The sequence below is a fragment of the Microtus pennsylvanicus genome, chromosome 9 (genome assembly GCF_037038515.1).
Source record: "Microtus pennsylvanicus isolate mMicPen1 chromosome 9, mMicPen1.hap1, whole genome shotgun sequence".
Lineage (NCBI taxonomy): Eukaryota > Metazoa > Chordata > Mammalia > Rodentia > Cricetidae > Microtus > Microtus pennsylvanicus.
Genome location: NC_134587.1, coordinates 59,387,866 through 59,397,026, shown reverse-complemented (window position 1 = coordinate 59,397,026; position 9,161 = coordinate 59,387,866). Strand labels below are relative to the sequence as shown.

Genomic DNA, 9,161 nt, shown 5'->3' with positions numbered 1-9,161 from the left:
TTCAAAGCCCATATCCCTAGCTCCATAGATGCTGCTCATTTCCAAGGGGAAGAGCCCACTGCCCAAGATGGAGGGCTTTCCAGCCAGCTACCCCACAAGAGCATTCAAAGGATACTTTGAGCTGGAGCATCAGCGACAAGACTGTCTCCTCCCCTGAAGACTTCTCTGATCCTCAGAAAGCTTCACTGGGCTATCATGGATGCCCTGAATCTGTCTTCTGCAAAGGGGACTATGTGGCCCATCTGTGCTAGCACAGTGTCCTTGTCTAGGAGTCTCGATGTTAGTGACAGGCAGGGTGTTGGAAACCAAACTCTAGGTCCTGCCTGTGCCCAAAGGCATGCTCTTTCTCCTAAGAGGAAGCATGGCTAGGAATGTGGCAGCAGAGAGCAAGAAACAACGCTCAAAATACCTTTATTCTTTTCCTTACAGGCAGTCACTCGGTCACGCACTAAAGGTGTCCACTGGGGGATAGAGCCGACATTCTCCCAACACTGCCTCCTTGTGTTCTTTACTCCTCCGTCTCCTCGTGTTCTGTCAGTGTCAGCACCGCTAGATGACAAGGGGGAGATGGGAGTGATTCTCTGATGGGGCTCTCAGCACCCTTAGGAGATTTTATCAAAGGGCTTGGAGTAAACATACGGCAGGCATTGTCCCAGCCTGTACTGCCCTTGTTCCCCAGACATCATGGGGATTGAAGCCTCAGTAAGAAGTCTTCATATCCACTGTCTCAACGCAGAAGGCACCAAGGAAAAGATGAACCTGTGCCCTGCAGGCAGTCTTGGGTACACAGACTAGCATCGAGGTCCTCTGGTCCCACTTTCCCTGGGGACTTCCACGAAGCCAAACCCATGAGGCTAAAGGTCAGGTGAGACAGCCCTTTTTGTCCCACATGCCAAAAGATGCCATGTTTGGGGCATCCTTTTCTCTAACCTGACCTGGGAAAAGCAGCAAAAGGTCTGCACAGCCTCCTGAGAGTCTCTGGCAAGCCCATGACTCTGCCTCCCGTGAACCAGAGCAGGCAGCAAACTACTATCCCGCTTCAGCCTCTGCCTCGCCACCAGCGGCCACGCTCACCCTGCGCTGGCCCCGAGGGCGACCTTGATAAACCTGCAAGTATTACTGGACTGTCCTTAGGGCATGCCCTGATACTTGCCAACCGCAGTGGGGGAGGGAAGAGGAACCCTGGCCTTCTACAGTTGGGTATGTTGGAATCCTGCCCAGGCTAAAACAGTGTTTGCTGTTATTGTTGGGGGCCATCAGAGACACTGAGCACATGCAAAAGGAAGACCACAAGGACAGAGACAGACTCAGTCCGCAGGAGCATACCTTCCATTTGGCTCTCAGTGCCCTTCTTGGAGGAGCCACTTGGAAGGGAAAGTTTGAGCGGCGCCAGTTCTTGAGTAGAAAGCTGCTCAGACTCCTTCCTGGAGATGTTAACTGATGGTAGAATTTCCTCGAAGACCCCTGTCTTTGTTCTACTCTCATGTATGATCCTGGAGAAGAAAGCCTTGCTCACAGTCAAGCAGCTAGAGACAGAAAGCTCCACCCACCCAGGACTGAGGCTCTACGACAAGGCCTGCAGGCTTTGCTCCATGGTCTCCGTTCAGTCTCTCTAAAGCAAAGCCCGGGAAGGAAGTACACACTGTGCTTGCTGCAAGGCAGGCTGTGCCGGCCACAGGAAAGGCTGGAGCAGTTGCTGGGTGAGGCATGCACATCCTCTCCACGGCTCTGTGCCAATCACAGGGCAGAGCCTCAATAGCAGCAGGCGCACCAGAGGTGCATGCTGAATTGAACACCGGCCCTGCCCTGCAGACAGAGACCAGCTGTGTGGTTTAGGGTGTCACAGTCTCCGGGACGATGACAGAAACGATGTCCCTCCGACACCCAAACACTGTCACAGTACACAGACTTACTCGGCCCAGGGTTTAAAGCATCACGGCAGGGACTTACAGTGGTTAATATTATCTACTTGACAGAATCTTGAATCACTAAAAAGATAAGCGGCAGAGCATATCTGATAGAACTTCAAGATTAGATTCATCAAGGAGGTAAGAACTACCTCACCTGTTGGCAGCGCCGGCCCTCAAGCTGTGAGCCCAGACAAGCCCTTTCTCCTTTAGGTTGACAGTGTTAGCTGCTTGGTCTCAACAGTGCTTAAGGACAATGCCGAGCCCAGTTAGCCCTTAGCCTGAGCCCTGGGACCTCCTGGGTGCTTGCTGTCCCTGCACACTCCAGCAGGAGATGTTCCCAGGGTCTTTGGCTGCAGGGGCTGACAAAGCCAGTGAGCTCAGTACTGCTCCTGGGGTCTCAAACACCCCTGAATGCTGGGGAGTCAGTTTTCTCACTAAGAGGAGATGTACCAGAGCAGCAGGTGGGGGAGGGAATCAGGCTGAGAGAGGGGGTGGCATCAGGAATCACACGCCTGCCCCAGACCACTCCTCCCCCACAGAAGAACTGAGAGGACGCACCTGTAGGTGATGGTGATGGTGAAGATGACTGCAATGAGCATGATCAGGGCGGTGAAGATCTGCACATAAACTGTGAGACAAGCCCTGTGAGGCAGTCGGCAGGGGAAGGGTGGCGAGGGAGGGGAGGAGGGAGGGTCACCGTCACCCCACCAGCCCATTAGCCCATTGCCTCAGGGTGCTGCAGCTGGTAGATGACAGTCCCTGAGCTCTTCAGCCTGACCTGTCCCCACAGTGGTTGCCAAAGCCATGAAGTCTCAGTCAGGAAGAGCCCCCCCCTTGCTCCTGAATCATACACACCCCCTTTGTGGGGTCACGAGAGAGTAAAGTTCTCAGCACACGTGTGTCACAGAGGTCCCACTATTGTTGATACTTTAGTGATTACGTCCTTCTCTTCTCTATTCTGTTTTCCATTAAATCAGGGGAAAGAAACAGTCCTGCTGGCCACACCCAAAGCAAGGGATAAGACTTGCTTCAAGCCCCTACCTTTGCCTCCTTGTAAATGAGTTTTAGGTGTCCCTAACCAGCCAGAAAGAACTCTGCTAGATGTGGCATCCTTCAAAGACAATCATTTCCGCAACAGGGGTCCTAGACCAATGGGTGTTTGTTTCTATACAGGTTTAGAGTCACAAGCGAAAACAAAGGCACCACCAGGCCTGATCCTCACTGAAGGCTCTGGGAGTCCTCAGTCCACTTCACTGTGGCTTTTGATGGTTTCTGGTGATCTCCAGCCCCTCTGTGTTTGTCTGCCCCCACTCTTCTGAGGACATCGGGCCTGTTGAATTAGGGGTCGTCTTGCCCTAGTGTGACAGCCTCTTACTAATCACATCTACAAAGACTCTTGTCCTAGTCAGCATCAGCTGTCAACTTGGCACAGCCTAGAAACACCTCAGGAGCCTTAACTTAGCAATCGTCTTTATCAAGGTGGTCTGTGGGCATGTCTGCGAGGGGCCCAGGCAACCGTGGTGGGTTCTAGTCACTGGGAAAGCAGTCTTGGGCTATGTAAATACAGTTGTGTATAAGCCTGAATGAGCCAACAAAGCAGTATTCCTCCACGGTTCCAGCCTCTAGGTTCCTGCCTTAAATTTCCCCAAATGATGGATTGTGGCCTGGAAGTGGAAGTCAAAGGAACCCTTTCCTTCTCTAAGTTGCTTTTGGAAAACGTGTTTTATCGCATTAATAGAAAAGACATTAGAACAGAAACTGGTACCAGGCCGTAAGTGGTATGTTGCTGTGATGGACCTGACCGTGCGGCTTTTTATGCCTTTGGACTATTTGGTTAGAGGATTGTGGAAGGTTTTGGAACTTTGTGCTACAAAACCCAATGAGTATTCAGAGATTAAAGAGCTGTTGTTGTGGGGCCTTGGAAAATAATGCTGGGTGTAGCAGCAACAACAGAGGCCTGGCTGAGAGAAACTCGGACATTGGAGGCCTGGCTTGTGAGGATTCAGACACTCTATAGGCACCATCTGTGGTTGCTGGTCAGGCTAAGGATGGAAAATCAGCTGTGGTTCATAAAAAGAGATCAGCACCACGGAGGCATTGTCTTTGGGGCCATGGAAAGCATTTCCTCTGAATAGACACTTAGAAGTTAACATCTAAGAAGACCAAGGCTACATCTCAAGCTAGAAGCTGAACTGGACAGGGTGGAAAAGTTACCTGCATGTTACTTTTTGAAGGCATGAAAGATGCAAGATTAAGGGAGCGATGGAAAACAGCTGAGGTCTGGTACCAAGTGACAGGGTCAGAGTCGCTGAAGAGAAGCCAAGAGAGGCCATTGCTGAAGGTGCCTCAGTTGGCAGTGGAGACCCCAGGACCATCTGAAGTCCACCAAGAACAACTGACGAGTGTAGCTAGCCTAAACACACACAGCAGATGGTGTGTTCTGGAGATGGCAAAGCTGGGGAGGTATGGCTGCTGCCCATAGCCTCTGGTGCCAAAATATCACCAGCAAGCTCTTGGTAGATACCAAACACCGAACTGTAAAATCTTGATCTTGGTTATGCCCACAAATTCTTGAATCCTAGCGTCTTTGAGAGTGACAAATTCAAAACCACATGTGAGTATTGCACATGTTTTCGTGTTTCAGTACCAGCACCTCCCACGTGCAGTGGCAATCGCTTGTCCCCGCTGTCAAGCTAGCAAAAGCCAGAGGCAGGACTCTGTGAGTCCCTCCGCACAGCAGACACCACATGGGTGGCTTGTCATAGCCATATATTGTGACAGCTCTCCCCAGACAGCAAGAGCAGAAGAAAGGGTTGTTTTCCTGAGGGGACAACTTAGTCACGTCTCCCAAGTACATTTAACAAAAGTTTTGAAATCAGCTCAGCAAGTCCCATGAAGAAACTGGAAGTCAAATACTTAGGATAAATGACATATTAAATAATGTGCCCTAAATCAAGACTGAAGAAGGAAGGCAAGTCTTCCCTTCTCGCTCCCTGTTCGTTTTGAAAGATCTAATGCTAATTCCCCAAGTTCATATTCTTAATAATACAGATTATGCCATAACACAATGTGCACTTCAAGCCAGCCTATTGAAGAAGTTGGTGAAAGGTTTTCATAACAGGGAATTATACGCACAAAGAACTCATAATACCCTGTCACTGAATCCCACAACTTACATAGCACAAAGGTTCATGTGCTGCCTTGAATGAGAAAGATGTCAGAGAAATGAAAAATAATTTGAGGGCACAGTGAGAACCCAAATGTAGGGCTCACTGCCCAGAATCTTCCTACAGATGGCCCCACCTCTCAACTTGGAAGAAGTCAGAAACTGAGGAAAAGCAGAGCCCACACACTCACTTGCTATCATGGAAAAGATGGACAGAGGGTCCGTATCTGTTGCCACGAGACAACGTTGTGGCTCTGACCCACAGAAGCCCCTGAGAGCCCGTGCTGTTTTCTGGGTTCATAAAGGAGACCCACAACTAAGATACTCCAGGGACCACGGCTTGTTCTCGCGTGACTGGCTGGTGCTGGCTCCAGTTTAAGGGAGTGTGTGGGTGGCACACACGGCACACAGTCATATTCACAAAAGCGCCAGTATCGTCATAAAAATCTGCTGGGAAACTGTCCAGAGAATACTGCAGATAAAGCAGTGATCTGCCTTGAAGGATCCGCTCCCCATGTCACACTGCTGAGTTTCCATTTCACTGGGGTCTGCAGCAACTGAGATCACCACTCCAGCTCTTGGCTCAGACTAGAAATTGAGTGTGCCCCATATGCTCACATGGAAACAACTGAACACACTTCTTAAATGTCAAGTGGATGCTCGCTTCTCAGGCTTCTGAGGAGCTCTGAACGTAGAACTTTCCAGACACGCTCATTTGCAGAAGTGCTCTTAGTCGCCTTCCTGTTGCTCTCTGACAAACACCCTGACGAGGGCAACTTAAGGGAGCAAGGATTTCTTCCAGCTCACAGCTCTAGGCTTCGGTCAGCCATGGCAGGAAGTCCAGGAGGCAGAGGCTGGCTGTGCTGCATCCACACCAGGAAGCAGAAGGTGATGAACGCTGTGCTCAGCTCACCCTTGTTTCTTTTCTTTTTTTTTTTTTTTTTTTTTTTTTTGCTTTTTCGAGACAGGGTTTCTCTGTGGCTTTGGAGCCTGTTCTGGAACTAGCTCTGTAGACCAGGCTGGTCTCGAACTCACAGAGATCCGCCTGCCTCTGCCTCCCGAGTGCTGGGATTAAAGGCGTGCGCCACCATCGCCCAGCTCACCCTTGTTTCTTTACACAGCCCCGCATCCCGCCCCAGGGAACAGTGCTGCCCACAGTGTGCGTGTCTCTCCATCCTCACTAACATAGTCGAGACTACCCCCACAAGCATGCCCAGATGACTCAAGGGCTCATCAAGTTGAAAGTTAAGACAGACTGTCACAATTCCACTTGTCAACTCGATACCCACACCCAGCACTTAAATCATAACCTTCCACGTCTTTTCCCCGAAGTCTCGGGGTTCATCTCAGAAAGCAAAACACAACCCAACTTCAAAAGGCCCCACCATCTAAAAACTGTAACAGCTTAAAGTCTACAGTCCACAGCTCATTTGGGACTCAAGGCAATCTCTTCGCTATGAGCACCTACAAAATAAAAACCAAGTTACATACGGTCCTGTACCCTGCCTTCCCAAGCCCACTCTTTTCCAGGAAAGAGAGTGTGAGAGGCCCCCTCACACTCAGCACGGAGCAGAGCAGCCAGCAGTCAGTTGGACGGTGATGGGTGGGACGTGACACAGACAATGGGCAGTGGCTAGGATTGCGTCAGGTGTGTGGTCCCCTCATACTCACCGGGAACAGCTTTCTCGTAGCAGACACCCTTGTAGAAACAGCACCCGAGCTCTTTGCACCGGTCCCTGCTGATGTTGTAGTCACAGATGTCATAGAGAGGGATGTCACACACTGCAAGGCACAGACAACAGCGCTGACTTGGCAGGAAACACGATGGAGGGGGACGGGGGGGGGGGGGGGCAGCGGCGGAGGTGGGGGAGAGTCTGCCAGATTAACTGATGTTTCCTTACTCCTGTTGTTCATCATGCAAATCTCTCTTTGAAACGAGGATGCAAATTAAAATTTCTGGGCAAAATAATATAAAGTTAATTACCGAGCACAGTGCAGGGGCCTCTGGTGATGAGGACGATAAGACATCTCAGCAGGGCCATGCCAGGCACACGGGCTAACACGAGACCACTGGGGGAGCCAGGTTGCCATGTTCCATATGCACACTGAGCCACAGCATGGCCTTACCTAGCAGTGTGGGTTGACGATTGTGCCCGAATTTAGAAGATGAATCTAAAGGGACACATTTAGGGACTGGAGGAGGGTCCCTCAGATGTTAAAGGTGTTCCCACTCCTCAAGTTAGGTTCCCAGCACTCAGGGCGGGGACAGCTCATACCACCTCTAAGTCCAGCTCCAGAGGATCTGACACCTCTGGCCTCTGGGGACACAGCGCTCACACCACACAGACACAAACACACAAGCAGAATTAAACTAAACCTTAAAGAAAACAATAAAAGAGCAAAAGCTGAGTGAGAATTCTGGGCCCCTTCCCCCTGAAAGGGAAAACAGTGACCCTGTACTGTAAGGAGATTGAAGGAAGAAGTCAGAGCGACTTTTCCATCACAAACTTATTTTGACTTGGGAAATGTGGCGCTTCAGTGGCGGAGGCAGCTGACTGGACCAAATGGAAAACAAGCCACACAGAAGATTCTGTCCAGACAGAGGGCAGGAGTACATCACCAAACCAAGGCTGGAGGGACTAGCCCCACACTGGGGACACAGGACAGGAGGATCCTGGGGCTAACTAGCCAGCTAGTCCAGCTAACCTGGTGAGACCCAAGCACAGGTTGTCTCATAGTGTCTGTGCACACATGTGTTTGCATGTACATACATGAACACATGCAAAATGCTATCACCATGGTGTCTCCTTGGTTAGAAGTTACAGGCACAGATGCCAGAGTCCACTTCCTGTACCCAGAGCTGAACTCTCAGGGGACTGGGGACATGGAAGGTCATCTTGTTCTCTCTGTGGACACGGTGTCCCTGGGTCAGCCACTTGGAAAGCGGCAGCACATGTCATTTGGGTACACGAGACTTGCTGCAGGCCTCCAAGAAGGAACGTAGATGGTGCAGACACAGTGTTTTGCCATTTACAGAAACAATTTCATCGTCATGGCAACATGGAAGGAAGCAACACTAATTGAATATGTAGATCAACTCCCAGGCAACAGGAGGTCAGGCTTAACAGGCAGACAAAAGCTAAGCCTGATCCAGCACCCTTGCCTCTGGCCAGGGCTCAATGCCCCTTCCCTGCCCCATGTGACTGGGAGCTCTGGAGGCAGCCTCAGTCTGGCCTGTCTCAGGAAAGCTGATCTCCACTCTCTGATTCTACCCCTTTGGACAACCATGCACAAAACCTATGGAACCTTGCTGGACAGGACAGTACTCTGCTGCCAAGCATGCAGAGAGCCTGGAGTGCACTGAGTAACCACAAGGTTCACGATGCCTTGGGATAGCCAAGAAGATGGCTGTGGGCCGCCTCCCACCTGTGTGCCTGGGGAAGGGGAGGGGGGACTCACACCCAGAAGGGCAGCTGGAAGGTACACAGAGCCCCCAGAGCTGAGGGTGAGGTGAGCAATCTGTGGTCTGTTGTAAGTTACTTCATATTGTATAACCGTTTTCTCAGACTACCTTGCCCCGAGAGACTCCATTTTACAGGAAACTTTGACTCCATTCTGAGAGTGAAAGATGGCTCTGTCCCTGGGTAGAGACGTGAACACCACCAATCCGTCTAGCTCCACCCACGCAGTGTAGACTGATAAAGGACTCAGAATAGAGAGAGTGTCACTCCAAAAACTCACTGGGGTGAACTTGAGACAGCAGGGAATAGACGTATCTAAATTTTATCAAGGGAACTAGGCCTGTGAGCTTACAGGACACACCAGACCCAGGAAAGGGTATAACTTCGTCTCCTGCACCCCATGATGAAGAGGACACTACAGTGACCGTGGCCCACTGACCTGTCAACTGACATCAGTGTGTGTGTCGAGGACTGACAGGCAGAGAAACCCCACCTGCCAGCTTCTCTCCCTGCTGTTGATGTGGTGGACTCAGTTGGTGTCCTGTGGGTTTGGTGTCTTCTGTGCCCAGACTCTCACCGGAATCTGGTCCTCCCCTTCCTCCTGTGCAGCCAGACAACTCCACT

At 50.9% G+C, this 9,161-nt stretch overlaps 1 protein-coding gene across 1 annotated transcript; it reads right to left on the bottom strand.

Annotated features, from left to right (window-relative positions):
- Positions 1 to 508: 508 nt before the first annotated feature.
- Positions 509 to 7,118, bottom strand: Tex29 (testis expressed 29). Its single transcript, XM_075984628.1, has 5 exons — positions 7,061 to 7,118; positions 6,748 to 6,858; positions 2,469 to 2,538; positions 1,327 to 1,526; positions 509 to 549 (listed from the first exon to the last, which is right to left on the bottom strand). Exons 1-5 carry the CDS (start codon positions 7,116 to 7,118, stop codon positions 509 to 511), a joined length of 480 nt encoding a protein of 159 aa, XP_075840743.1.
- Between the last annotated feature and the right edge of the window lie 2,043 nt (positions 7,119 to 9,161).

What these genes read in the sequence shown, in the direction of transcription:
- Tex29 (XM_075984628.1), bottom strand. Translation starts at nt 7,118, where the DNA reads ATGGCCCTGCTGAGATGTCTTATCGTCCTCATCACCAGAGGCCCCTGC. An exon ending in AGGCCCCTGCACTGTGCTCG is followed by an intron (nt 6,859 to 7,060) that starts GTAATTAACTTT and finishes TGTGCCTTGCAG; the next exon opens with TGTGTGACATCCCTCTCTAT. An exon ending in ACCATCACCATCACCTACAG is followed by an intron (nt 1,527 to 2,468) that starts GTGCGTCCTCTC and finishes TTCTGTCTCTAG; the next exon opens with CTGCTTGACTGTGAGCAAGG.